The 27,985-nt window shown below is 36.1% G+C and overlaps 1 protein-coding gene across 1 annotated transcript in view; it reads left to right on the top strand.

Annotated features, from left to right (window-relative positions):
- Positions 1 to 27,985, top strand: part of eIF2A (eukaryotic translation initiation factor 2A) — a 197,525-nt gene that overhangs the window by 90,023 nt on the left and 79,517 nt on the right. Inside the window, exons 9-11 of the mRNA XM_090372166.1 lie at positions 9,152 to 9,262; positions 11,415 to 11,483; positions 14,209 to 14,309. Of these exons, the coding sequence (XP_090228292.1) occupies positions 9,152 to 9,262; positions 11,415 to 11,483; positions 14,209 to 14,309 (281 nt within the window). The remainder of the gene's footprint in view (positions 1 to 9,151; positions 9,263 to 11,414; positions 11,484 to 14,208; positions 14,310 to 27,985) is intronic.

Raw genomic sequence — 27,985 nt, 5'->3', positions numbered from 1 at the left:
AAATGAAACCATAGCCTGTAAAATCAAGTAAATTATATATAATTTAAAGAAATTATTTATGACTTAACAAATGTTAAAGGGGGGGGGACTTGTAAAGCGGGAAGTGCTTGTACTATACTAAGCTAACAGATTTCTAATATAATGCTATGTGTTTTACGTTAAACTATCTAGTTTTACGTTAAACCTTACGCTATCTAGTTCGGGATGTTGTATCGTTTAACAATGGTGCAAGTTACGAATGGTAAATCTACAGACATCATCATCATCAGCCATTTTCAATCCACTGCAGGATGAAGGCCTTTCCAGCAACTTTCCAGTTCCTTCTGTTTTGTGCAATGGCCATCCATTTACTATCCACAAATTCATGAATTTCATCTGTCCATCTCTGTTGTTGTCTTCCAGGTTTTCTCTTAGCTCCTGTTAGGTACCATTCTGTTATTTTCTTAGTCCATCTGTCATCATGTCTTTGAGCTATGTGTTCTGCCCAAGACTATTTTAGTTCTTTAGTTTTGATAATGTCCTCTACTTGAGTTTGCTGCCTAATCCATGTGTTTCTCTTCTTATCTACAGTCTTATTCCCAATATAATTTGTTCCATTCTTCGCTGTGTAGTTCTCAGCTTCTCTTCCATTCTTTTGGTGAGTGCCCAAGTTTCGCTTTCGTAAGTCATGGTGGGAAGTATACATTGGTTCATTATTTTACGTTTCAGACAAATTGGGATATTGCTACTCAGTATGTGACTATATTTCCTGAATGCTGCCCATCCAAAATTTATTCTTCTCTTGACTTCCATCAATTTATCATTATTACAGCTAATGACTTGTCCCAGATAAGTATATGACTCCACCTTTTCAATTACCTCGCCTTCAATCATTATATCCCTTTCTGTAGAATACTTGTTCATCATTACTTTTGTTTTAGCCATATTCATCTTTAGTCCAAAATCCTTACTAACTCTGCATAACTGATTCAGATTTTCCTCTAATTCTTTGGGATATTGGCTTATGATCACAATGTCATATGCAAATCGTAAATGGCTTAGGTACTTTCCATTCACATTGACTCCTTTCTGCGACCAGTCTAATCTTCTGAAAGCTTCCTCAAGGGCAGTAGTAAACAACTTCGGAGATATTGTGTCTCCTTGTTGAACTCCTTTCTCAATTTTAAATTTCCTACTGTCTTTGTCTAGTCTAATAAAGGATGTAGCTTTCTCATATATTTTCTTCAAAATCATAATATATGGGGTATCTATGCCTTGTTTTTCCAGTGCCCGAAACATTGCCTTATGCTGTATGGAGTCAAATGCCTTTTCATAATCCACAAATGCCAGACATAATGGTGTTTTATATTCATTTGCTTTCTCCATTAGCTGTGACATTACGTGAAGGTGATCCATAGTTGAGAATCCTGTCCTAAAGCCAGCTTGCTCTTTTGGTTGATTGTCATCAGGTATTCTTTCTAACCTGTTAGTAATGACCCTTGTGAACAACTTGTAGATGTGAGATAACAAGCTAATTGGTCTGTAATTTCCAATTTATCTCCTTTCTTATGCAGCAAAACTGTGATTGCATTATTCCACTCCTTAGGCATCACACTTTTTCTAATGTATTTTGTGAAGAGTCTTCTCAGTTTTTGTGTTATGTGCCTTCCTCCCAATTTTAACAACTCTACAGTAACTTTACAGAACATGAAGAATCAGAAAGTCCCCCTGGGGGGGGACGCTTTCTGTTTCTTCATTTTCTTCAAAACATGTTCTACCTCATCAGGTATGTTGTATGTGTTACTAATTTGCGATCCATCTTCCCCATTCCTAGCATCATTCCCTTGCTCCTTGCATAACTATTTATAGTAGTCTTCTGGTAAATCTACAGATACTAAGTATTAATTAACTTTCAAAATCGCTATCTAAATTCAAAATAAACCAAGGAGCTTGACTAAGTCTATAAGCTACTTATAGAAAATAATTTAATATCACAATTAAGTCAATAAAACGGCTAAATATAATTAAAAACTTGGCGTTTGCCACAGCTGCAAAATCTTGTCCAACACGTGGATTGGATACCCTTACTGATACTAAGTAATAACCTACAAAATCTCTATCCAAGTTCAAATTAAACTAAGTATTGTAACTAGGAATATAAAGCTACTTCGTGAAAATAAATTAATATGCCAATTTAAGTCAATAAAACAGCAAATATTTAAGAAAAACTTCTCTATTAGCTGCAGCCGTTAAAACTTTGCCTGCATGGACCAACTCTTGTACCCTACACCCTTTGGATGATAATGATTTTCCCAACATTTCTTCAGATCTGAATGATAATGATTTTGTTCAGTTATTTCAACGTTTGGGGGGTTGCTCAGATTCAACAAATGAAGACATTGCTCCTTGGATAATGATCTAGAAGATCAGATCCTCACTGAAGAAGACATCGTGCAAGCATGCTCATCATCATCATTGCAAGCTAATGAAGATGACAATTCTGATGGTGAAGTGTGTGAGGAAATAACTGGCGTGAGTCACACTGAAGCAATCAGAATGCTGGAGAAGCTACTGATTTATTTTGAGAGACAGGATGACATATCAGCTGGTGAGTTTCTGACCTTGAAGCGGCGGTATTATAAATGTATTATAAGTACATAACCCAGCCCCAAAAAGGTTTTTCCTCCTGGCCACCTTGAGATCTTGCCATACAATTTCAGCTATGGCTCTACAAGTTATTTCAGGTAAAATACCTATAAAATATGAAGTCATTTTTAATTATCTTCAACATTTCAGAAGGCAGGGTATTCCTAAAACCCTTGGACAGTACTCCATTAATCTTGATGTACCTAACTAAGAATGATATAACAAGACTAAGAAATCAGTTCATTAGTCATTGGCAAAATGAACGGGTAAATACCATTACTGGCCGGATAACATTTGGATTTTTGCCTAGAGTAGCTGAATTTGATAAACATTTCGTTTGGTTTAATCCATGGCTAAATTTAACCTTTTTGCTTTTGAGGACACGGCAGTCTAAATTCAAAGCTGCATACTTTCAGTTTGGCTGCCTCTCCGATGTGTAAATGTGGTTCTCTGGAGACTGTCCAACATTTAATATTCGAGTGTAATTACTATATTGATTATAGGTATGAATTACAGATGTTAACTAATGTTTATAATGAATGTGATCTCCCAAAACATGTTGAAACTAAAGAAAATTTTGGGACCCTGGCAAATTTTGTTGATAAGGTATTCCATAGACAGAGGAGAATAATAAACAGTATCTGATTACTATTTATAGATTGAATAATTGGTTGATTAATTTTCTCATTTTATTTGAATACTTTGGTGTTGACTGCCTACTTTGGTTTTTTTACTTGGCAACATTATTAAATTTCTGTTTATACTTATGTTTAATAGTTGCTTTGATCTGAAGATTTTTAAGATCTTATCTTAACTGTAAATATTGTAAATTACTTAAAATTGTAAACTCTTTACTGTAAATGTTGTAAACTGTTTAAAATTGTAAAATCTTTACTGTAAATATTGTTAATAGGTTGAACTTGCTTTTTGGGGTGCATAAAAGTTCTGTGTTGCTACTTGGTCTGGGTCTTAAAAAAAAAATCAATGTAATATGTTAAAGTACTAATTTATACTCCCTGGACTTGTTCTTGTTGATTTTTTTTCTTCTAAAGTACTTTAGGCAGGAGTATTTTATTGTGCTAACATAGATTGCAATGTTAATAGCACTCTTTTGTTTGTACTTCTTGTGTTAGATCCTCTCGTTGGGATTTGTATACTTAGTATTCTGCGTTGAAGACTAGTATCAGAGTGTTGTGTGAGCTTGAACAGTAAATGAGTATTTCTCTTACAGGTTCTGGATTGTTTTAGTTTGGGAACTGATGCAGACTATTTGGCAGTTTGGCTATGTGTAAGGACCTTGAGTATGAACCTCTCTTAGGACCGTTTACTTGATACTCTGTTGTTGGGTATTGTAACTTATGTATTGTAAGATACATGTGAGATTGAATCCTTAGTTGACATCCGTCTCACCAGTTTGGACTGTATTAGTTTGGAACTGATACTGTTGTCTTGCCTAAAATATTGGGATTGTTCTCTCTTCACATCTGTGTTGATGTTTCAGCTTGATACGTATCTTTGTAATTGCTGTATATTGTATTATAAGTTTGACGGCTTACTTTACAAGGGCTTCTAGTTGCAGGGGATAATTCTCCCCTACAGCTGTTAAATTATTTTTACCATGGCATTGGTATAGGCAACCACAGTATATTTGTAATTTAAGTTTTGATTTAGTAATGATAATAGCACATGGCAACCTTTGTATAATTGTATTATAAGTTTAGATTATGTTAAAGGCTTTGAACTTTGCACTTTAAACTTTATTTTCTAACTACTTCATTTTTGGGGATGTCGTCTTCTTCTCCTTCTTTCTGCTTTCTCTCTCCCCTCCTATCTCCCTAACTAAACCTTCTATTTCCTATCTTCCTTTCAGTTGAAAACTCGGAGCTCCCAGGCTTGCCTGATAGCCCCAGTAAGTGTCTCTGGTTGAAAGTGAACCCTGGTGCACCTCCTCGTGGCCAAGGTTGGGAGTCAGGGGGCAGGAGACCTGGTATCCCTGCCTCCTGGCTGTGAAGTTGCCAGGTGCTGTTACTCAACACAACACACACACACTTACACACCTACATACATACACTTGCCGGCCTTGGCCTTTTGCCATTTCAGAAGCTACAGCGATATATAAGGGAAACCCGTAGAGACTACAATTAAACAAATACATCTTAAAGCATCTGTGAGATCGTGCAGCCCCAAAACAAGTTTCAAAATTGAAGCAAAAAAACATTGAGGATTATTTTAAGTAAACTTCTCGAAAATAGTTATTTATTTTGTGTTGTAATATTTTTGTGTTTAATTTTGTGTGATATAATGTTCTACATTAAAATTTTATTGCTTTGTACAGTATTTTGTTTACTTACCATATTATTTTACTTTTTATAATTTTTACTTTAAAATATTGTTCTATTAATTTAATATAAAAACTAATTTAGTTAAAATTTTGTTATTTAGTAACTTTAAATAAAAAACTGGTATGTTAAAGATACCTTCAGTTAATATGGACCAAGTACAAGTCTAGATTACTGTAATAGTATGGTTTTCAAAAAATAAATCAAAACAAATTTTGTTTCGATATATTGATAAAAAAATTTTGGTCCCTTAAACTTTGAATTAATGTGGATATACTGTACCAATATATTTTTAAAAAAACAATTATTTGAATAGACACACTTTTTCCTTTGTGATCCATAAAGTTTTCATAAATTTGACATAATGGGACAGAAGTATTTGATTTTATGAGTTATAAATTTGAATAACAAAATCATTACTGTAACTACAGATTTAACAGGTGTTTTGATTTCCCTTGTTAAAAGACTGATGATTGAAATACAGAAAATGGGCTATAATTTTCAACATCTGAGAAAAGGTAGCCAGTACAGTGGGTCATCTCTACTCCATTATATAGTTACATCAAAAACCAGTGAATCACACTGTTTGTTGTTGTATCTTTCCACATTCTAGAAGCTGTAATGTGAATGAATGTTGCAGACTCTCCTCTGTCAGGTCAACTGCATTTTTTTTACAATTTAAAAATGTTTTAAATTGTAAAAACAAAAAAAAGTTTAATGAAAAGTGTGTATTTCCATTTAATAAGTACCCCAATCCTTGTCAGTTTAGAACAGTAAAACCTATCATATTTGATCCTGCATTTTTCCTGTTTTTGTGTGATAATTAACATAACATAGATTAACAGTAGTCACTGGCAGAGGTGAAAGTGATTCTTGCACTGCTTCTATTGGAATGAGCAGCAGCCTGGTAAACAAGATGCAGGATATTTTAGAGACTGCTGGGAGTCATGGGTTGTGTTAGGGTAGCTAAGAATAGGAACAGGTGCATGTATACCTTTATGTATTCCAATGCTAGGAGTTTGGTAAATAAATTTGATGAATTTGAGGTATTTCTCAAAACATCAAAGGCAGATACTGTTGGGATATCAGAGACGTGGTGTCACACAGATATAAGGAATCCAGAACTGGAATTTGGGGAGTACAACATCTACAGAAAGGATAGACAAGATAGGAAGGGAGGAGGGATTATGCTATTAGTTAGGAAACACACAAAATCCAAGGAAGTGAAGCCAGTCGACATCGCTGGACAGTGCAGTGTCCAGCGATGTCCAGCGCTGGACAGTGCAGTGTCGAGTCAGTTTGGTGTGACATAAGCATTGGGAGATCAAAATTGAGAGTAGGAGTGTGCTATAGGCCTAATGACTCTGATGAGTATAATAAGAAACTGTACAGGGAAATAGTGGGCCAGTAAATCAGAGTCTTATAATGGGGGATTTTAATTTCCCAGATATTAACTGGAATTTGTGGGTTGGTCACTCGCACACTAGCAAGGCTTTTGTGGATTTATTGGATGATTGTTTTTTACATCAGCATGTTCGGGAGGCAACTAGAGGAAATAATACTCTTTATCTGATTATCAGTAGTGATTCTTCATGCATTAAGAATCTGCAGATAAAGGAACCACTAGGTGGCATTGATCACAGTGTGCTGAAGTGGGATTTACTCAAAGAGGTAACTACCATCAGGGGTAAAGGGAAGGGTTATTGCTTTCGTAAAGGCGACTACGATGGTCTGAGACAGTATTTAAATTCTATACAGTGGGACCAACAGCAAATTCAAAATGGGAAGCATTGAAAGAGCTCATCTTGGAAGCTACTAGGCTTTACATACCAACTAAGAAATATTGTTCAAGGTTTAGGCCTAAATGGATGTCAGATGAACTAATGAGACATATGGCAGAGAAGAAAAATGCATGGGATACATATAAATTAATGGGTGACATGGAAGCCTATGATAGATATAAGCTGGTCTGTAAGTAAGTTACAAAGGATGTTAGGTAGGCGAAGGCAGATTACGAGAAAACTTTGGCAAAGGATGCAAAGAAAAACAGCAAAGAGTTCTTTACTTATGTAAACTCTAGAAGGAAGGGTATGAATCAGATTGGTCCACTTGATATCGATGGTTCAACTGTTGATGATCATGCTCAGGTAGCTAACAAACTGAATAAATATTTTGCATCGACATTCACACATGAGGAGTTATTCAGCGAGGGGAATGACAGAGGTGTATTCAACTCTGGCAGTAAGCTAGATAATCTTGTAATAACTGAGAGTAAAGTGAAGGAGAAATTGTTGAAGATAAACACAAGAAAGGCACCTGGGGTGGATGGGATCTATCCAGTTATGTTAGAGGAGGCAGCAAAGGAAGTACGCAAACCCTTAGCCATAATTATGAGAGTTTCCTTGGACTCAGGGGAGGTACCCATAGACTGGAGATGTGCAAATGTGACCCCAATTCACAAAGGAGGATCAAAGGCTGACACAAGTAATTATAGACCTGTGAGTTTAATTTCTGTTCCAGGAAAATCAATGGAGGCACTGGTTAAAGAAGCACTGCAGGATCATCTAGACAAGACTTCAGTTATAGCTTGGACACAGCATGGTTTTGTTAAGGGAAAGTCTTGCTTGACCAATTTGATTTAATACTATGATGCAGTCAGAAAAGAACTGGATGCAGGGAATAACTTTGATATTATATATTTGGATCTTAGAAAGGCTTTTGATACTGTTGCACATGGAAGACTGCTGCACAAATTGGAGCAGTGTGGCATTGGAGGCAAATTTCTGCTATGAATAAAGGGATGGTTGAGGGGGGGGGGGAGAAGACAGAGTGGTAATCACTGGACACTGCTCATCGTGGACTAATATTATTAGTGGAGTCCCTCAGGGTTCAATGTTGGGTCCATTATTGTTTTCTGTATTTATAAATGATATTGATGATGTTATATCAAGCTTAATGTCCAAGTTTGCAGACAATACGAAGGTTGGCAGGGTTGTCAAGGTTAACTGACACTATGCTGCTGCAACAGGATCTGGAAAGTTTGAGCAGATGGGCTGAGAGGTGGCAAATGAAGTTTAACATTGACAAATGTAAAGTACTACATATGGGAAACAGCAACCCCAGAGCAACGTATGAACTCTGTGGTACTACATTGACAGTAGTAGAGAATGAAACGGACCTGGGGGTAATTGTTCAACCAGATATGAAGTTCTCTGAGCAGTGCAGAAGGGCTGCAAGAGTAGCTCATGGTGTCTTGTCAATGATATACAGGAATTTTTCTAGCAGGGATAAGGAGGTGATTATTCCCTTGTATAAGGCAATGGTCAGGCCACACCTTGAGTACTGTATACAGGTCTGGAGGCCTCATTTCAAGAAGGATGCAGAGTTTCTGGAACGAGTACAGAGAAGGGCAACAAAATTAGTGAATGGAACAAAGGGTTGCTCTTATGAAGAAAGGCTTAATTTTTGCAAATTACAGTGTCTGGAGACTAGGCACCCGGCATTGAGCATGCCCAATGCCGATTGGATTCTTCCTCTTGCTCAGAATAATCATCTGAGAGGGCATAATCTCAGATTGAGGAAAGACAGATGTAGGATAGATGTGTGGAAATTTGCCTTTAGCCAGCGGGTAGTTGGTAAATAAATTTAAGGCTCAGCTGGACAGGTATTTTGAACGAATGGAGGGGTGAAATGGAAGGTATTTTTTTTCTTTTTTCGGCTGATGCTGCATAAGCTTGCTTTCTTGCATCACATGGCTCTGCTAATGCTAATAAATTTCTTGAATTTTCAATGGAGAAAGTACTCTTCTTTAAAGATGGGTTGGAGCTTCGTGTACAGGATGGATGAAGAGTACAAAAAAGTTAAATTGCTGAGGTACATACAACCAGTGCACTTAGTTGAATGTTAAAGGTGGTTATTATGGATAATCTGAAATTCTGAGCATCAGGAAAGAGGTAAAACAGGATACCTTAGATTCATAAGAGAAAATAAGTGAGAAAATTTCTTTTAATTTAGGTGCTCATTTTATTCTGGTATACTTCTATATTAAGGAGTTAAGATGCTGCACAAAGTGTGCTGTTTTGGAACTCTTAATTTTGATTTTAATATATATATATATTTTTTTCAGTTTTAATAATAACTTTTATTTGCAGTTATAAGAGCTTAAGAAGTTCTTTTTTATTATGTAGGTACAGCCCTTCTGTTGCTAGCAGTGTCTGATATGAGTGGGTCATCATACTATGGAGAGCAAATCCTGCATTATTTGTCTGTTAAAGGGGATACAGCTAAAGTCATTCTAGGTGAGTTTGCTCATTTGTTTCAGTTTAAGTGTTGCACTTAAATCACAATGTTGCAAGTCACTTGACCACAGTTGTGGATATAAATGCAGCAGAACAACCTTTCTAGTATCATTTAAGTGTACAAACCGTAGCACAGTAGTACAACCGTAGTAACAAAGGATGGGGAAAAGGAGTGATCTAACGGACTTCGAATGTGGCATGGTAGTAGGTGCAAGACGTACTGGACAAAGCATCTCTGAAACGGCAGTTCTGAACTTTTCACACACCACACCACAGTTTCAAGGGTATCGAGAATGGTGCAACAAACAGAAAACATCCTCTCAATGGCACTCTTGTGGAAGAAAATTGCTTGTTGATGAGGGAGGTCAGGGGATGGCGGCTAGAATTGTGCAAGCAAACAGACAGGCCACAATGTCGCACATCATGTCAGAATACAACCTTGGTGCACAGAACAAAATATCGCAATGGACCATTAGTCGCACTTTGCCGTGAATGGACTACAACAGCCAACGGCCACATCGCGTACCTTTGTTGTCAGTGAAGAACAAGAGAGCAATGCCTCCTGTGGGCACAGCAACACTAGCACTGGACTATCGAGGATTGGAAAACAGTTGCTTGGTCTGACAAGTCGAAGTTCCTGGTGCATCATGTTGATGGAAGGCTCAGAATTTGGCGAAAACAACATGATCCATGGACCCGTCATGTCTGACGACTACTGTTCAAGGTGGGGGGGGGAATGTTTTCTTGGCACACGTTGCGTCCATTGATACCCATAGATTCACGTGTGAATGCCACATCGTACCTAAACATTGTTGCTGACCAAGTGCATCCGTTCGTGTTGACAGTTTATCCTCAGTCAGATGGTTACTTCCAGCAGGATAATGTGCCGGTGCACAAAGCCCGAATCACTATGGAATGGTTCCAGGAACATGATAATGACTTTTCTTTGCTGCAGTGGACCTCAATCCTATTGAACATCTTTGGGATGAGCTGGAAAGGGCTGTTCGCTGCAGGCCTACACCTCCGTCAAATCTCAAAGGAACTGCATGATGCACTCATGTCTGCATGGTACTCCATTCCTGCATGTTTCCAGCATCTTGTTCAATTCAGGCTGTTTGGAAGGCTAAACGAGGTTCAACACGCTACTAGGTAGGTGTACCTAATAAAGTGGCAGCACAGTGTAGATATAGTAATACTAATAAAATTAAACACACACAAGGCCTTGTGCATTTATGCTATTAGTATTACTACTATGTACACCAACTGGTATTTCTCATATTGTGGAATTATACTTCACAATTGGGTTATCAACACCGGGGTACCTACCCGCCCACTGATGATAGGCCAACAAGCCTTGAAACAGTGCCGTCTAGGTGGTGGTATCCCCCTGAGAATAAGTAACAATAGTCTTCTCTATTGGTGAAGCATTACTTATTTGAGGTAGTATAATTCATTGTAATTCGTTGTGAAGGAGTAGTCACAATATGAGCTACAATGAAATCAATACCATTTATACTACTTTTGTAGCTTCTTTTATTATGGATAAATATATGGTGATATTTCACTGCTACCTTTATAGATGTAGTAAATTTCTTTTTTTTTTTTTTTTTTTGTCACTATGCTAGTGGTAGATAATGTGATGAAAACATAAGTATATGAGCCCCAAACATGCACAAGTTAGACAGTATAGTTTGATGGCAATTGCATGGGTAGTTCTGATAATGCTATGTTTGACAGCTAAAACAGGGTGTTATTTTGTTATAGATGGAGTATATCTGTCAGTGTTCTTCCTCTTTCAATATAGCTCCTTTTAACAGAACAGTGCAGTATGTCAGTAATATCCTCTCTCTCTCTCTCTCTCTCTCTCTCTCCGAGTATATATGTTGGTTTGAGGTGGAACTGGCTTTATGATATGCGGATCTTGTGTGTGATGATTGTGCCACCCTTGTGGTATAATTGTGACGTGTCCTATCAGCAATATGCCAAGATGCTATCTCTATTACTCTATTAAATCCTGGATTTGAAAACATCCTAGATGAATTTTAAAAATGTCAACTGTCAGAAACTTAATTCTTTCAAGTTTAACTTTTGTCATATTTATTAAACAGATTATTCCAATAACTAAAAAAAAATTTTTTTTTTTTTTTTTTAGGTAAGGATGGTCCAGTCTATTGCTTGGCTTGGGATCCTAATGGGACGATATTTTGTGTTGTCTATGGCTGTATCCTTTATAAAGTTTCAGAAAAACATGTATTACTAAGATATTGTGACGACTTGAAAAAAAATTTGCACTTTTACAAGAAAAGAGAGAACATTTCAGAAAGAAAATTTGTTTCTGGTCTTACTTGATGTATGACAAAGAATCAAGTCTTTTTGACTTGATTTGACTCGTTTTCCCTCTCACCATCATAAGTTTGTAGTAGAGTTTCTCCATCTTTTTGCAGTAATATGGCCGTTGTCTTTTTCATTTTACAAAAAAAAAAAAAAAAAAAAACTTAGTAAAACAATGTTAAAATCAGTTGTGAATTTATTTTCATTAAGGCTGTACACACCTAAAAATAGCTTGCCATAATTGTTCAGTAATCCATTAAAAAAAAAAAAAAAAAAAATCTTTATTCTGTAGGTTTTCATTTCCAATGCATATGATATTGGCCCAGGAATTATACCCTCTCTCAATTTAGAAAGCAATAAAGATTAATAAAAGAACTTAAAAGTTTATTATGAACTATGTCATTAAAGATTTATTTTCAAATAAAATAAATGTATGGAATTGCAACTCCCCTGACTCACACTGCTGATAGTCTAGAATTAAAACCAAAATGCTGCCCTTCCCTGTATCATTAAATTAATAATGGTTGCCACATAATTATAAAAGCCCAATGAGAGGAGCAGAGAGACAACACATCATGAATGTCAAAACAGGTTAACAAATGAACTGATCAGTAGTATAGCATGCCACAGCATTTATGTCAACCTTTACTGTAATTGTCTTACACATATAATAAAAAAAAAATTTAGTGCAGTTCTGATAACATTGTGCTGCCTTGATGATTTTATGTTCCTAGTCAGATATTTAATACACTTATAGCAGAAACTGTATGACTTTATAAAGAAATTTGATTTGATAATTGGTGCCAGCTGACTTTATATCATGAATTCCAGAGATCAAAGCATGTTTCCTTATGGTAGTCAAAAGTCTACTGGCTCCAAACAGAATTCATAGATAGCAAGTTGCCAACTTCAGTAGAAATGCATGCAGTTTTTAAATTATGGCTATGTATGTTGTGAAATACTGCAAGCTATGGATGGGTGGTGTGGAATCATGGGTCTCCTGCTGTTTCAGTTGGCATTATTATCTGAGTGATGATGTTGAGCCATGATGTTCTTTATGGGTTACCTTCAAATTGGAAGATCAAAGGGTATGGTTCTCACTTGACACTGCAAAATTTGTGTGTTGTTTATTTATTTTTTTTTCAGCTTGCATCAAAACTAATCCCTAAATTAAGTTTCTGTGAGCAGTTAATTTTCTTTTAATAAATTAGTACAAATAATTGAATGTGTTTCTTACTTGGAAATTTCACAGGTTATAATCCTGCAATCTGCTTCTACTAAAACTTGCAGGTCTTCAGTGTTGATCTCACTCAGTCAATCAGAAACAGGTGAATTGGACAGATTAAAGTACCAGATTGGAATTCTGAAATCCACTACTGACGTTCCTGAGTATTCAAGGCATGTCTTTGTGAACACAATGTTTTTCGTTGTATCAGTAGCACTGGTAACAAACAGTTTAGGCCACTTTGTAGGTGTACCGTACTTTTATTTTGGGGTAGCCTTGGCGGGAATATTTATCCAGGAGCACATATAATATTAGATTAAAAATTATTAGTACTAAATTTCAGTGACAAATCTGTCTTTAAGATTTAAGATTTTAGGCTTAGAATATAGCCTGCAGATGTGTTTAGAATACCTATAAGATCTTTGGTCTTGCTCATTGTCAGGAGAGGACTGTTAACACCTCTGTCTGTGAAATTGGAAGTCCATAGCCTTTTGTGGTAGCAAGTTCGTTTTTTTTTTTTTGTTTTTTTTTTTTATGTAAGAATGCAAGGCTCCCTTGATTATTCAATTTTTAAAACATCTTCCAGCACTGTTTTTACATGTTTAGTCTTCTTCTAGAGATAGTTCCATTATCTCTAGATTTAGTCCTTTATATAGTTGTCTGAAAGTGGAAACACATATTACATTTGCTGCCACCTTTATTTGAGAGAGCCCATTCAGTGTGCCATAATTTTTGGAATGTTGATAAATAACAACATTCCGAAGTTGAAAATGAAGAGTTTAAATTCATTGCTAAAAGTGAACACTTTTGTGCTAAGCAATAAATCAGAACAGATCTTAAAATTTAAAAAAAAAGTTTATTCATGTACATAAACTTCAACACAAGCAAAGAACAAAGAAAACTGAAAATCTATAAACAAAAACTAAGAATTGCTGTAAAATGTTTAGTGTGTACCAATATTTGAGTAATTATTCATTTAATGTGCCTTTACTTTTACAGCACTAATTTATTTACCACTTTAAGAATAACCACTCATATGCATTATGGCACAGCACTTGGGGTGCCTCTTAAACTTATATATATAATGACCTATCACTTCTAGTTCTTGTTGATACATTATATGCATAATGTTAACATGTTAACTATCAACTTTTGTTATTGATGAAATGTGATTATGCAAATAAAAGTTTTAATAAAGAAAAGATTTTTTTATAATCATGTAATTTTAAAAAAGTAATCTTGAAATTCAGAAACTCAGAAAAAAATTTCAGAGTACAAGATATTTTACAAAATCTTTTATTATTTGTCATATATACATGATATGTAACTTTCTCCCCTTCCCCATGAAACTTAAGAACAAATTAGCTGTTTTCCTTAATTTTATAACTAGTTATGCCTGCCAAAGCAACACTTTACAATCACAAGTGTGAAGCACTTTTTGACTTTGGAACTGGTCCTCGCAATGCTGTTCATTATAGCCCTCTTGGAAACAATATCCTTTATGATATATAGTTATTCCTCCTTTATTCATATATCTTTAGTTAATCAGGTAAAAGATTTCCATATTATGAAAAAAGGTAGCAATTCAGATCCAGTGTATGAATTTTGTAGATTAAATTCACTAAATTTTACCTGGATAATAATAGTATTTAGACTTTATAAGTGGTGAATTAATATTTGCTATAAAATAATAACCAGTATTTAACATGGTAGAAATAGGATACTTTGTTATTTATTGATATTTTTTTATTCTAGACTTGCTTCTCTTGGATTTTATAGACGTATGGCTCTTTGATTAACTTTCATTAAACTTATTGCTTAACAAAGCACAATGAAGAATTATGTTCAGGATCAGTATATAATATTTTCTTTAATATGTCAAATGAAATGCATACTTATGGGGTTAGTGAACTTCATGTAATAAACATCTGTTTGCCTGCAATTTTGATGTGGTAATTGTAGAATATTATTTTGAGTCTTGCTAACACTAGTGAATACTTTCTCTTGAAGTAAAATCTGCTTTGTCATTTTATATTGATAAACTTGCTTTCAGGTGTGGAAAATTTCTTTTCTAACTTTTATTGTATTGGCAGTATTAATTATACTAGTGATCAGTTAATGTTGGAGTTACATCCTGGAAAATGTAACATTAACTGATGAACTACAAGAATTAACTAAACTTGGGGATCCAGCTCATAATAAGTAAAAAAAAAAAAAAAAAAAAAATACATGTGTGTATATATATATGTGTGTAGATATATATATATATATATATATATATATATATATATATATATATATATACACAGTGAAACTTCCCTTTAACGGACAGCCATGGGGAATGAAAATCTGTCCGTTAGAGAGAAGTGTCCACTAACAAGAAGTCTGAGGGAGAAAGAAAAAGAAAAATCGTTAAACGTTTAATGTAAAATTAAATTAAAATATATACAGATTTTGAACAATATTTTTGTAATTAATATACAATTACATACACAAGAGATAAAGAAAAATCGTTAAACGTTTAATGTAAAATTAAATTAAATTATATACAGATTTTGCACAATATTTTTGTAAATAATATACATACAATTGTGCTATGCATATTATGACTTTATCTTAAAAAAAATACATACAGTAATCACTTATTTTCTTCTGCACCTTCTTCCGGCTGATAATTTTATTTTCAACATTTGTTTGGAGTGAAGAAACCATCGAAAGTCCTTCAGTATCTTCTTCAGCGGCGAAAAACATTTTTAAACGATTGATTTTTATGAGAGCTTCTTCTATTTTCATCGGTGGTTCGTCGTTAATATGTTCTTCGACAGAATGACCTCCTTCCATTTCTTCATCCTCATGAGGAACTTCTTGAAAAATATCGATGATAATGTCGTTGATATCTAGAGCACCATCTTTTGTAGTGAGGTTCGAGTCTATATCTTTGTAGCCAGGGTCACTTGTAGCTGAAGTGTCATACATTATCAATAGATGTTGAAGTTCTTGTTCTTCTTGGTGCTCCACAGTGCTGTTCACAACTTCAATTTTTGCATTTGAGAAGCCAGACTTTACAAAACAGTTCACGACAGTTTGTTTTCTAATTGCGTTTACTGAAGAGGAAATCCATTGAATCGCATCTAGGATGCTGAGTTTCTTTGCAAGGTCACTCGCACATGTTACATCGTTCATGTTTGCAGTGAGATGTCTTAAAACACGTTTTCTGCAGTGAAGTTTAAAATTTTTTATTATCCCTTGATCCAAGGGCTGACACCCTGCAGATGTGATTGGTGGCAGAAAAACGATTTGAATGATACAATTCAATGTGCGGGTGAGATGCAGCATTATCCATGAAAAGAATAATTTTTCTGTTTTGACGAATCATGTTTTGGTTAAAGTGACTTATCCATTCGCTCAAGATATCTCGTGTCATCCACGCTTTTTTATTAGACTTCCAGTCAACATTCAAAAGATTCAACTTTATGCCGTTGAAACAACGAGGATTTTGTGGTTTTCCTATAACAAGAGGTTGTTCAAAGTCTCCCAGCATATTTGTACACAATAGTACAGTCAAGCGTTCCTTAGAAATTTTTCTGCACTGGCACTTTTAGTTTTTTAGACTCATTGTTTTTTTCAGGAAGAGCTTTAAAAAACAACCCTGTTTCGTCACAGTTGTAAATATCCTTAGCTTCAAAATCACGACATAAATCTTCCAATTTGACGGTCCACTCTGTTACAACCCCAGTATCAACAGATCCACCTTCACCACTTACGGTTTTCCAAGAAATTTTATGCCGAGTTTTGAACTTGTCTAGCCATCCCACAGAAGCTTTGAACTCATTTATGTACTCTCATAGATTTCGCAACCTCCAAAGCCTTTTCCTCACTAATAATAGGCCCATTATTAGGCCTATTATTAGGGAAAAGGCTTTGGAGGTGCTAATTTTTTTAGCACGTGCGTGACAAAACCACTCATACGTAACATTGTCAATTTGAAGTCCAACAGTTTTCGGGAATGATTTTTGAACCTGATCAGTTCAGTGTTGCCAAAATTGTTTGAGCAGTTCATTTTTTTTCTTTAGGATGTCGCTTACCTGCGTCTTCCCGATTTTGCATTTTGCAGCGAGATTGCGAACACTATTTTTTTGCCGATCATACGCATTAATGAGTTCGACTTTATCTTTTAAAGTTAAATGTTTACAAGAAGACATTGTGCACTTCACACGACACTGAACAAAACTGAAAACTGAAACTAAAAAGACGAAAGGCCGACCAAATTCACCTCGCCCCCTGCACACACCGAATTCATCAGTAGTTTTACACGTGCCTTAAAATTCTTGAAAAAGGGTTTAGAACCGCGACGTAAACCTTGATAACATTCAGAGATTCGGAAATAGAAAATAGATTGAGGCAATATGTGGAAGAAAAGTTCCTAGAAAAAGGGCCGTGAGCTCCCCTGCTGTCCGTTATGGGGAGATCAAATTAAGTGCTAATCTAAACGAAACAGTGCAGATTGCCTGTCCACGTCCGTTACAGAGAATGTCCGCCAGACAGAAGCTGCAAACACGTTAAAACCAATGGAGGTGAGTTGGGGAATTTGAAAATGGCCATTGTAGAGAGATGTCCGTTAACGAGAGGTGTCCGTTAGGAGAAGTTTCACTGTACATATTTATATATATCAGTATAATACTAAAATAAGAGAATAAATGTAGATATAATTTGTGAGAAATAAATATTTACCATAAAATAATATGTAACAAAAACAAACAATTCTTCACATTTAATGTTGGATGATGTAGTCTAGTAAATCAAGGTGAAGAGCTGAATAGTGGAAGCTATGAAAATGAAAACACTGAATTTGGTGCTTCATTGTCTGATAGTACATTATTTGTCGGCCATCTAAGGGATGGGAAAACGTTTCATCTTCAGATGATTCATCAATGTAAAATTCACAGGCTTTCAGCACTGTATTTGTTGTTTTCCCTAGAATTTAATAGGAATCAATCAAATGCTAATTTGTTTCAGCTATTTATTCTGTGAAGCATTATTTGGACCAGTGCTGCCTTGTTTCTTCTGGCCTTGACATTTGGCACCAGAAATTTCACAAAAAGTAATCAGTTTTCTCTCATGTTCTCCTTTGCAGTTTTACAACTAGTAGTCTTTTGCATTGTTTATCACTTTGGTGACTTGAAACTCGGCTCTCTCTTTGGGTTTGTTTCTTGAATCATCTTTGGTGAGTTCTTGCCTTGTCATCATCCTTTCTCATGCTCTCTGCTGTTCCAGTGTCTTTATTGGATAACTTACCCAAGCCTTCCTCTTCTGTACCTGCTACTTGAATCTCTTGAATGGCTTTGGGCACATTATTAATACTGGTCCTCAAAACTAGACATATTCTTTCATTATCTTATGCAAGATTAATGTTTCCTCTACCCATGATGTCGCAATTGAAGATGTAGGGTTTTCAAAGCCTTTATGGTTTTGTGTAAAGTGCTAAGCTGATCTGATCTATTTGTTGCTGTGATCTTGTACAAAATAGTTTGGCACAAGTTGTACCTCTTGAATTTTTAATTGCTGCCAATATTTTCATTCTGGTAGAATATAATTATGAAAGAAGTACAGCAGACTCTCGATTTACCGGGATTGGATTAACCGGGACACTTCAAGACTCCAAATAAAAAATAAATAAATAAAAAAAAATCAACCAGAAATCATAAAATTCAAGTAATAACTAGAATAGTTATAAACGTTTATTTTGCAAGTCGTAAATAAGGGACAAGAAGTGGCATTATAAGTCATCACTGGGAGATTAGTGTGCCTATTATCGTGCGACCCCCGCTGTCTTCACACCCGCTGCTCCAAAAAAAAAAAAGAGAAACCAAATGTTTAGTTTGCTTTAGTGCGTCACATCAATTGTTTTGTTTCACCGCACTGCAAAAGTCAAATTTTGCTTCGTTATTTATGTCAGCGATGTCGGAATTTTTTTTTTTTTATAGTAACTTGTTTTTTTTGTTTAGAAATCGCAAAAATGATGGGCAAAAGCAAGAGTTGTGAAACTTGAAATTATTCAAAAGATCGAAAACGGTACATCCGTTAAATCTTTAATGAACCATTATACATTATAATGTTGGTGACCAAACCATACGCAACACTGTAAAAAATAAAGGGAAGCTATTAGATTTAAAATTGACATAATAAAAAATAAAGGGAAACATTGTATTGGACACGCAAGTAGTGTGTGGTAAAAGTTTTTTTGTTTTTTATCTATCGCCATACTTTTTACGTAGGTTGCTGAACATTTTTCAATACAGTAAGTTTCCGACTTATGTAACTTCAGACTTGCATTACGTTATTTATATTTTTTTTATATGACTGAAGATTTCAGTGAAGGGGGACACACATTTAATCATAATACCGTAACGTAAAAACGCACAGAATTCCAGTTATCGGGATTATCGCAAATGCAATAAGATCGAGTTTACCACCCGTTTTTAATTAGATGTACTAACAGAAAAGCCCAATAAACCCAAAAGTACAAATTGGTTTTATTGTTTTATGGCAGTGACCTCCAGAAATGTGCTTTAGTAAAATGCGAGCTTGCGTGGGGTGTAATAGTGAGTTTTGCCCTGTGAAGTTCTTTTCAGAAAATTTAATTTTGACTGTTATCATGGTGCCAACTAAGAGAATAAGTGACAGTGCTACTAGTAAATCTACCAAGAAAAGGAAAGCGATCGAGTTGGATCAGAAAATTAAAATAATAACGATGTATGAAAATGGCCAAACATCAACAAGTGTCGCGCGGAATTCAGATTTGTCAGTGGCAGTGGTGAACACAATAAAGGAGAAAGACAGAATACAAGAAGCAGTGAAGCAATTGGCACAAATGAAGTCAACTATAAGAACCAAGGCTACGAAATACAAATCAGTTTTTACAGTACAATAACATGCATTTTTTCTTCCTTTTATGTTTTCTTTTCTTATGTGCCACTCCAGCTACTTCACCGGCTGTCCCCACATAAAATTTTTAATTGAATTAATTAAAAATATATAACTGTTTTCTTCATTCTTCTGAGGATATTATGTTTGAGGATAATTTTGGCATATCAAGGATATAGTAGCAATATTTTGTTAATCATTCCTGAGTTATGTAAAACTCGACTTACATAAGAAGTCCTGGAATGTATCTGTTACAGTATGTCAGGGACTTACTGTATTTTTGGATTAACCGGGAAATCGATTATCCAGGAATTCTTTTTTACCATATATCACAGAAAATCGAGAGCCTACTGTATAACTACATTCTTTATTATTCACTTCCTAGTCCTCGGGTTGAAGCATAGAAGTTGTTTTGTGACTTGAACACAAATTTTGTTATAGCAGCAGTAGTCAAGGTTAACAGCAAGCATCGTCTAAAACATAAGTGTTGTGCAAAGGTTTTTCTTTCACAGTACTTTTTCAATGCCAGCAGCAACACCAGTAACTCATTCTTCCAACACAGTGCAAGTCCTTTTTTTAACCAGGACACCCTGCAACAGGTTCATGGTAACATCTTAATCTGGATGAAGTTGTGCATACAATGATCTAGCCCTCTCTTGAGTAACTAGGTCACTAGTTATTCAAGGACAGGAACATTCTCTTGTTTTTTTTTTTTATTTTTGATTCTTTTGGTTTTTGGTCACCATTTCATGTTGTGACCAAAATCAGAATGTAATTTTCCACATGATCAGCATCATTTTCTCTATTGGCCCATAGATGTGTGGTGCCTGGTCTGCTGCTGTATTTGGAAATTTCATTTATATACAAATCCATAAAGCATTTTAAATCACTTGTACTTATACAGGGTTATTCAAGTAAAATGAAACCCTAAATAGTTAAAGTGCAAATTTTAATTTTGAAATTTTATACAGGTGTGTGTGAGAGTTGCTTCTGTTAGGAGTGGAGCTAGGCTCTACAGACCAGCCCTACATTCGTTAACAGTTCTTGTTGCCATTTTAATTTCAGATGAAGCATCATGCATATTACCCAAGAAGAATGTATGTTTCATGAACATTTTTTTAAAGTTTCAATCCTACAGGAGGTGTAATTGTACATTCTAAGAATCCTTCAAATGACTTATTAATAAGTCTTTTCAAATGTTTAGATTAGCATTATTTTAACTCTTGTGTATGGGATTTCATTTTAAATGCATAAATCTGTATTTTGTTTTTAATTGCTGCCAATATTTTCATTCTGGTAGAATATAATTATGAAAGAAGTATAATTACATTCTTCATCATACTCATACAGTAGTCTTTTACTGTGTATTTATCTTTTTTGTGCTTCACTTGGGGGCTGGGGAAGTGAGTCATTTACTCCTAAACAAATAAGAATGTATTAAACTGGAATATACACAGTATGTAACCAGGAATAATGGAAAACACAAATTAAAAATATTTATGCAAAATGGGAAGGTATAGTGCATAGAAAAATATAAATGATATAACAAGCATTGTGCAGCAGCTTATTGCACCATAATCATTTGTACAGCAACTGACGTGCTGCAATATGTTCCTGTATTGATTTAATGCAACTTTGGAGACATTCAAACTTACAAATTATAGTGCAAATTTTTGTAAACTATGTTAAAGAAACTGAGCAATATAAACATAATATTTACTATTTTGCCAATTATTTTAAAACAATATGTTAGCTGAAGAAACAAACTTTGATAATTTTCATTTATATAATCAGAGGAATTTGAGAAATTTTAATTAGCATTAGCATTAGTGAGCCACATGATACAAGAAAGCAAGCTTATTTAGCATCAGCCAAAAAAAAAAAAAAAAAAACCCTTCCCGTTTCACCCATCCATTCATTCTAAAAGTTTGTCTAGTTCAGTCTTGAATTTATTTAAGCTGCGAACTTCCACAATGACAGATGGAAGTTTGTTCCAGCAATCAACCACCCGCTGACTAAATGCAAATTTCTGCACATCTATTCTACAACAGTCTTTCCTCAATTTGAATCTATGCCCCCTCAGGTTCTTAATCTGAGCAAGAGGAAGGATCTCATCAGCATTGAGCTTGCTCAAACCATTCAAGACCTTATACACCTCAATCAGATCAACTCGTAGGTGCCTACTCTCCAGACACTGCAATTTGCAGAACTTAAGCCTTTCTTGGTAAAAACATCCCTTTGTTCCCCTCACCAATCTTGCTGCCTTTCTTTGTACTCGTTCTAGCAACTCTACATCCTTTCTAAAATGAGGCCTCCAGACCTGTACACAGTACTCAAGGTGTGGCCTAACCATTGCCTTGTACAATGGGATAATCACCTTCCTGTCCCTGCTAGCAAAATTCCTATATATCATTGACAAGACTCCATGACCTGCCCTGGCAGCCGTTCTACGCTGCTCAGCAAACTTGATGTTTGACTGCACAATTACTCCCAGGTATTTTTCACTTTGCACTTCCCTGAGTGTAGTACCACACAATTGGTACGTTTCTCTTGGGTTATTGCTACCCATATGCAGTATTTTGCATTTGTCAATGTTAAACTTCAGTTGCCATTTCTTAGCCCATTTGCCCAACTTATCTAGATCCAGATAAGTTGGAGTTGCATACTGTCTTTACTGTCGTTAACAACCATGCCAACCTTTGCATCATCTACAAACTTGGACATTAATCCTGATATACCTTCCTCAATATCATTGAGGAATACACAAAACAACAATGGACCCAGCACTGAACCCTGGGGAACTCCACTAATAACATTCGTCCACGAAGAGCAGTATCCATTGATTACCACTCGCTGTTGTCTCCCACACAACCATTCCTTTATCCATTGTAACAACTTGCCCTTAATGCCATACTGCTCCAATTTGTACAGTGGTCTTTCGTGTGCAACAGTATCAAAAGCTTTCCTGAAATCCAAGAATATGATATAAACTTATTTTTGACATTCAGTTCCTTTTTGACTGCATCATAGTATCCATTCAAATTGTTCAGACAAGATCTACCTTTTACAAACACATGCTGTGTCTTAACTATTACTACAGTCAATCTAGTCTTGTCTAGATGATCTGCAATGCTTCTTTAACCAGTGATTCTATTATTTTCCCTGGAACACAAGTTAAACTAACAGGTCTGTAGTTACTCATGTCACCTTTTGTGAATTGGTGATACATTTGCACACCTCCAGTCCATGTGGACCTCCCTTGAGTCCAAGGAAGCTCTCATAATTATGGCTAAGGTTTGCTTACTTCCATTGCTGCCTCCTTTAATATGACTGGATAGATCCCATCCACTCCAGGTGCCTTCCTTGTGTTTAACTTCAACAAATTCTCCTCCACTTTGCTCTCAGTTATTACAAAATCACTTAGCTCCCTGTTACCGTTTGATAAACTTCTGGCACCCCCCTCATTGAATTACTCCTCACGTGTGAATGGAGATGCAAAATACTCATTCAGTTTATCAGCTACCTGATCATGATCATCAATGGTCAATCCATCTATGTTAAGTGGCCCAATCTGATTCATCCCTTCTAGAGTTTACATAAGTAAAGAACTCTTTTCATCCTTTGCCAAAGATTTCTCGTAATCTGCCTTAGCCTGCAAAACCACCTTTGTGACTTGATTACAGACAAGCTTATATCTGCCATAAGCTTCTGTGTTGCCTGATAATTTATGTGCATCCCATGCATTTTTCATCTCTGCCATGAGCCTCATTAATTCATCTGATATCCACTTAGGCTTTAACCTTGAACAGCATTTCTTAATTGGAATGAAAAGCCTCCAAGATTAAGTCCTTGAAGGCTTCCCATTTAGCATTCAACATTGTAACATCATCAGTTGATCCCACTGTACAGAATTTAAAAACTGTCTGAGACCCCTATAATCACCTTTACTACAGTCACCTGTAGCTTCCCTTTAGCCTTCATGGTAGTTATATCTTTAAGTAATTTCCATATCAGTACATTGTGATCAATGTCAACCAGTGGTTCCTTTATCTGCAAATTCTTAATGTATGAATAATCACTGCTGATAATCAGATCAAGAGTATTACTTCCTGTGGTTGCCTCTCGAACATGCTGCTGTAGAAAACAATCATCCAATAAATCCAAAAACGTTTTGGTAGCATGCGAGTGACCAACCCACAAGTTCCAGTCAGTATCTGGAAAGTTAAAATCCCCCATTATAAGACATTTTGATTTACTGGCCCACTCTATTTCTCTGCATAATTGCTCATTATAATCATCAGATTCATTAGGTCTATAACACACATCTACTCTCATTTTTCCTTTCCCAACTTTATGTCACACCAAAGAGTCTCAACATTGCATTGTTCATCCACATCAATTGGATGCACTTCCTTAGATTTGCTGACTGGGGTAGCCGGGTGAGTAAAGTGCCTGCCTGGCAATCCAAAGGTCGCGGTTTCGATTCCCGCTTCGGGCTTGGATCAAAGTACTGCAATAACGTTGGGAGGTGCATTATGGCCACAGAAGCCTATGCGCCAACAACTACCAAAAAAATAAAAATTTCTTAGATTTTATGTGTTTCTTAACTAACAGCATAACCCCGCCTCCCTTCCTGTCCTGTCTATCCTTTCTGTACACATTGTACTCCCCAAATTCCAATTCTGCACTGCTTATATCTGTGTGACACCACATCTCTGATATCCCAACAATATCTGCCTTTGATGTCTTGACTAGCACTTCAAGCTCATCAAATTTATTAACTATACTCCTATAGTTAATAAATTTGACTAAAAGCAGGTGCATGTACACATTGGTGTACATGCACCTGCTTTTATTCTTAGTTACCCTAACACAGCTCATGGATTTATTTGTTCCACTATCACACCCAACAGTCCTGGAAATCTCCCTTGCCTTGCTTTCAATGCTGCTCATTCTAATAGAGGCAGTGCAAGAATCACTTTTGCCTTTGCCTGCGGCCACTGTTAACCTTTTAGTCTGTATTCCCCCCCCCAAGCTAGCAGTTTTCCAACCCACCTAACACTGCCTCGATAGCATCAGCAAATATTCTTGCACACTTTCTATTTGAGTGTATCCCATCCCTGTAGAAGCAGTCTCTCCTGTCAACAAGCACAGACCGGGCTGAAAAAAATTCTACCCATTTAGCTTTGTACAATCTCTCCAGGGCCGAATTGATCAACAAGGCTCTCTTCATATACTCCCTCCTATTGCGTTGAGGCAGAATTGCAGACACTTTAACATTTCAACCCTGAACTCGTGACTTTTTTTTCAACATTGACCTGTACTTGATTAAATCTGCAGATCTCTTACTCTTAATAATTTATCATTATTACAGCTAATGACTTGTCCCAGATAAGTGTATGAATCCACCTTTTCAATTACTGCTCCTTCAATCATTATAACTCTTTCTGTGGTATACTTGTTCATCATTACTTTTGTTATAGCCATATTCATCTTTAGTCCGAAATCCTTACTAACTCTGCATAACCAATTAAGATTTTCCTCTAATTCTTTGGGATCGTGGCTTATGATCACAATGTCATCTGCAAATCGTTGATGACAATGTCATCAATGTCATGATCACAATGTCATCTGCAATCATCTCCATTCACATTGACTCCTTTATGTGACCAGTCTAATCTTCTCAAAGCTTCCTCAAGGGCAGCAGTAAACAATTTGGAGATATTGGCTCCTTTTTGAACGTTTCTCAATTTTAAATTTGCTTCTGTCTTTGTCTAATCTAATAAAGGAGGTAGCACTCTCATATATTTTCTTCAAAATCATAATATATGGGGTATCTATGCCTTGTCTTTCCAGTGCTCGAAACATTGCCTTATGCTGTATGGAGTCAAATGCCTTTTCATAATCCACAAATGCCAGGCATAATGGTGTTTTATTTCATTTGCTTTCTCCATTAGCTGCAATATTACGTGAAGGTGATCCATAGTTGAGAATTCTGTCCTAAAGCTAGCTTGCTCTTTTGGTTGATTCTTGTCAAGTATTCTTTCTAATCTGTTAGTAATGACCCTTTTGAACAACTTGTAGATGTGGGGCAAGAAGCTAATTGGTCTATAATTTCTGATTTATCTCCTTTCTTATGCAGCAACATTACGATTGCATTATTCCACTCCTTAGGCATCACTCCTTTCCTAATGTAGTTTGTGAAGAGTCTTGCCAGTTTCTGTGTCATGTCTGTTCCTCCCAATTTTAACAACTCTACAGTAACTTCATCTTCACCCAGGGCTTTCTGATTCTTCATTTTCTTCAATGCATGTTCTGCCTCATTGGGAAGGATATCAGTAGGTTGTATGTGTTGCTAATTTGTGATCCATCTTCCCCACTGTTTGCATTATTTCCTTGCTCCTTATGCTCCTTATATAATTCTTTATAGCAATCTTCTGCTATTTCCATTATGCCTTCTTTGTTATTTATAAGAACACCCTCACTATTTTTCAGTTTCAGTATCATTTGTATTTCTGTATTACTGCTGATTTAAGTCCTTTGTTTTCTCTTAATGCTTGTTCTACTTTTCTTGTGTTAAATCTTATGTCCTCTCTGAGTCTCTTTCTAATGGCTTTATATAACTCATTATGCTCAACATTGTCCTTGTCAGTGTTTATCTTGGTATTCATTTGTCATCTTCAGTTCATCATGACAAGTGTTTCTTGACTAATTTTTTCTTCTTTGGATTTCTTTTTACCTATAGGTTCCTCGGGCTTTACCACTTTCAGAAAATTGTACTCCTCAACGATATCTTGGTTCTGAAAGGTCTTCAGAAGCTCAAACTTGTTCTTAAGTTCCAGTACATACTGGTTTTTCTTTTCTTACATCTACAGGGTGTCTCAAAAATATTGGTACAAACGTTTAGGGGAGGTAGGTAACGTCTAAAGGAATGTGAATCGCATGGGAATCCATAACCGGAAACGTCACCGTAAGTCGTTACATGGCACTGTTCATCAGTTCGTGAGAGGGAAAATTTCTGGGTTACTCATTCAAGCAGTAGTCACCGCATGAAGAGCATGCATCGATATACGAACTGTGAGCTGGCAGACATGCACCTCGTGTATGGATTAGCAGAGGGCCCACACGGTGCGTGCCCCCATGCAGCACAACATCGCCTCGCAGTAAATGTGTGGGCAGGTATGGTTGGTGACTGCTTAGTTGGCCCATACCTATTACCAACCCACATTAACTTCGCTAAATATTGGATCTTTCTTGAACAAGTTCTACCAGGGTTACTTGACGATGTTCCAGCAAATGTGAGGCGCAACGTTTGGTTTGAACATGATGGCGCACCTGCCCATTATGGAAGGTGTGTTCGTGACCATTTGAACAAGCGTTTTGGGCATCAATGGATTAGCTGTGGTGGACCCGTTGCCTGGCCCCCACGCTCACCTGATTTATCGAGCCTTGATTTCTTTCTGTGGGGGGCCCTCAAATCCATCGTGTATGAATTGCCTGTGGAGAAGGAAATGGATCTTGTGGCGAGACTCGTCTGTGCTGCTGCTACTGTCAAAGAAACTCCAGGTGTGTTCGACCGTGTCCGCCAATCCATGCTGCATTGGTGTCACGCATGCATCGCGTCTCATGGTGGAACCTTCGAGCATCTGTTGTAACATCATGAAATACATCCATCTCGTACTCCATTGTTAATATTATGTCAAATAAATGTTTGCCACTAATTACTGTCTTGTGTCATTTCTGCTTCTTGTGCCTCTGCTACTGCTTTCCTGTGATGTTTCCGATTATGGGTTCCTATGCGATTCACATTCCTTTAGATGTTACCTACCTCCTCTAAACATTTGTACCAATATTTTTGAGACACCCTGTATATCAAGCGTGCATCTTGTCATTCTGTGATCACTTATTTACTTTGTTCAGGACAGTAACATCATTCACAATATATCTTCTGTTAGTGAGGATGAAGTTGATTTCATTAGTTGTTAATCCATTTGGGCTCTTCCATGTCCACTTTCTGTTCACCCTTTTCTTGAAAAAAGTGTTCATTATTGACAATCCTTGCAATTCTGCAAATTCCACAAGTCTTTCACCTCTTTCATTTCTTTCACCAATTCCAAAATTTCCTATAGTTACCCTTTCTGCACTGTTTTGTCTCTTTCCAGCCTTTGCATTGAAGTTCCCCATAGTAATGGTCTAGTGAGTTTTCTGTTCATCTAGAAGTTTCTTGATTTCAGTGTATATTT

The sequence above is a fragment of the Mastigoproctus giganteus genome, chromosome 1 (assembly GCF_048544385.1).
Source record: "Mastigoproctus giganteus isolate SK-2022 chromosome 1, ASM4854438v1, whole genome shotgun sequence".
NCBI lineage: Eukaryota > Metazoa > Arthropoda > Arachnida > Uropygi > Thelyphonidae > Mastigoproctus > Mastigoproctus giganteus.
The sequence above is the reverse complement of the archived record's forward strand: the minus strand, read 5'-3'. Positions and strand labels throughout refer to the sequence as shown.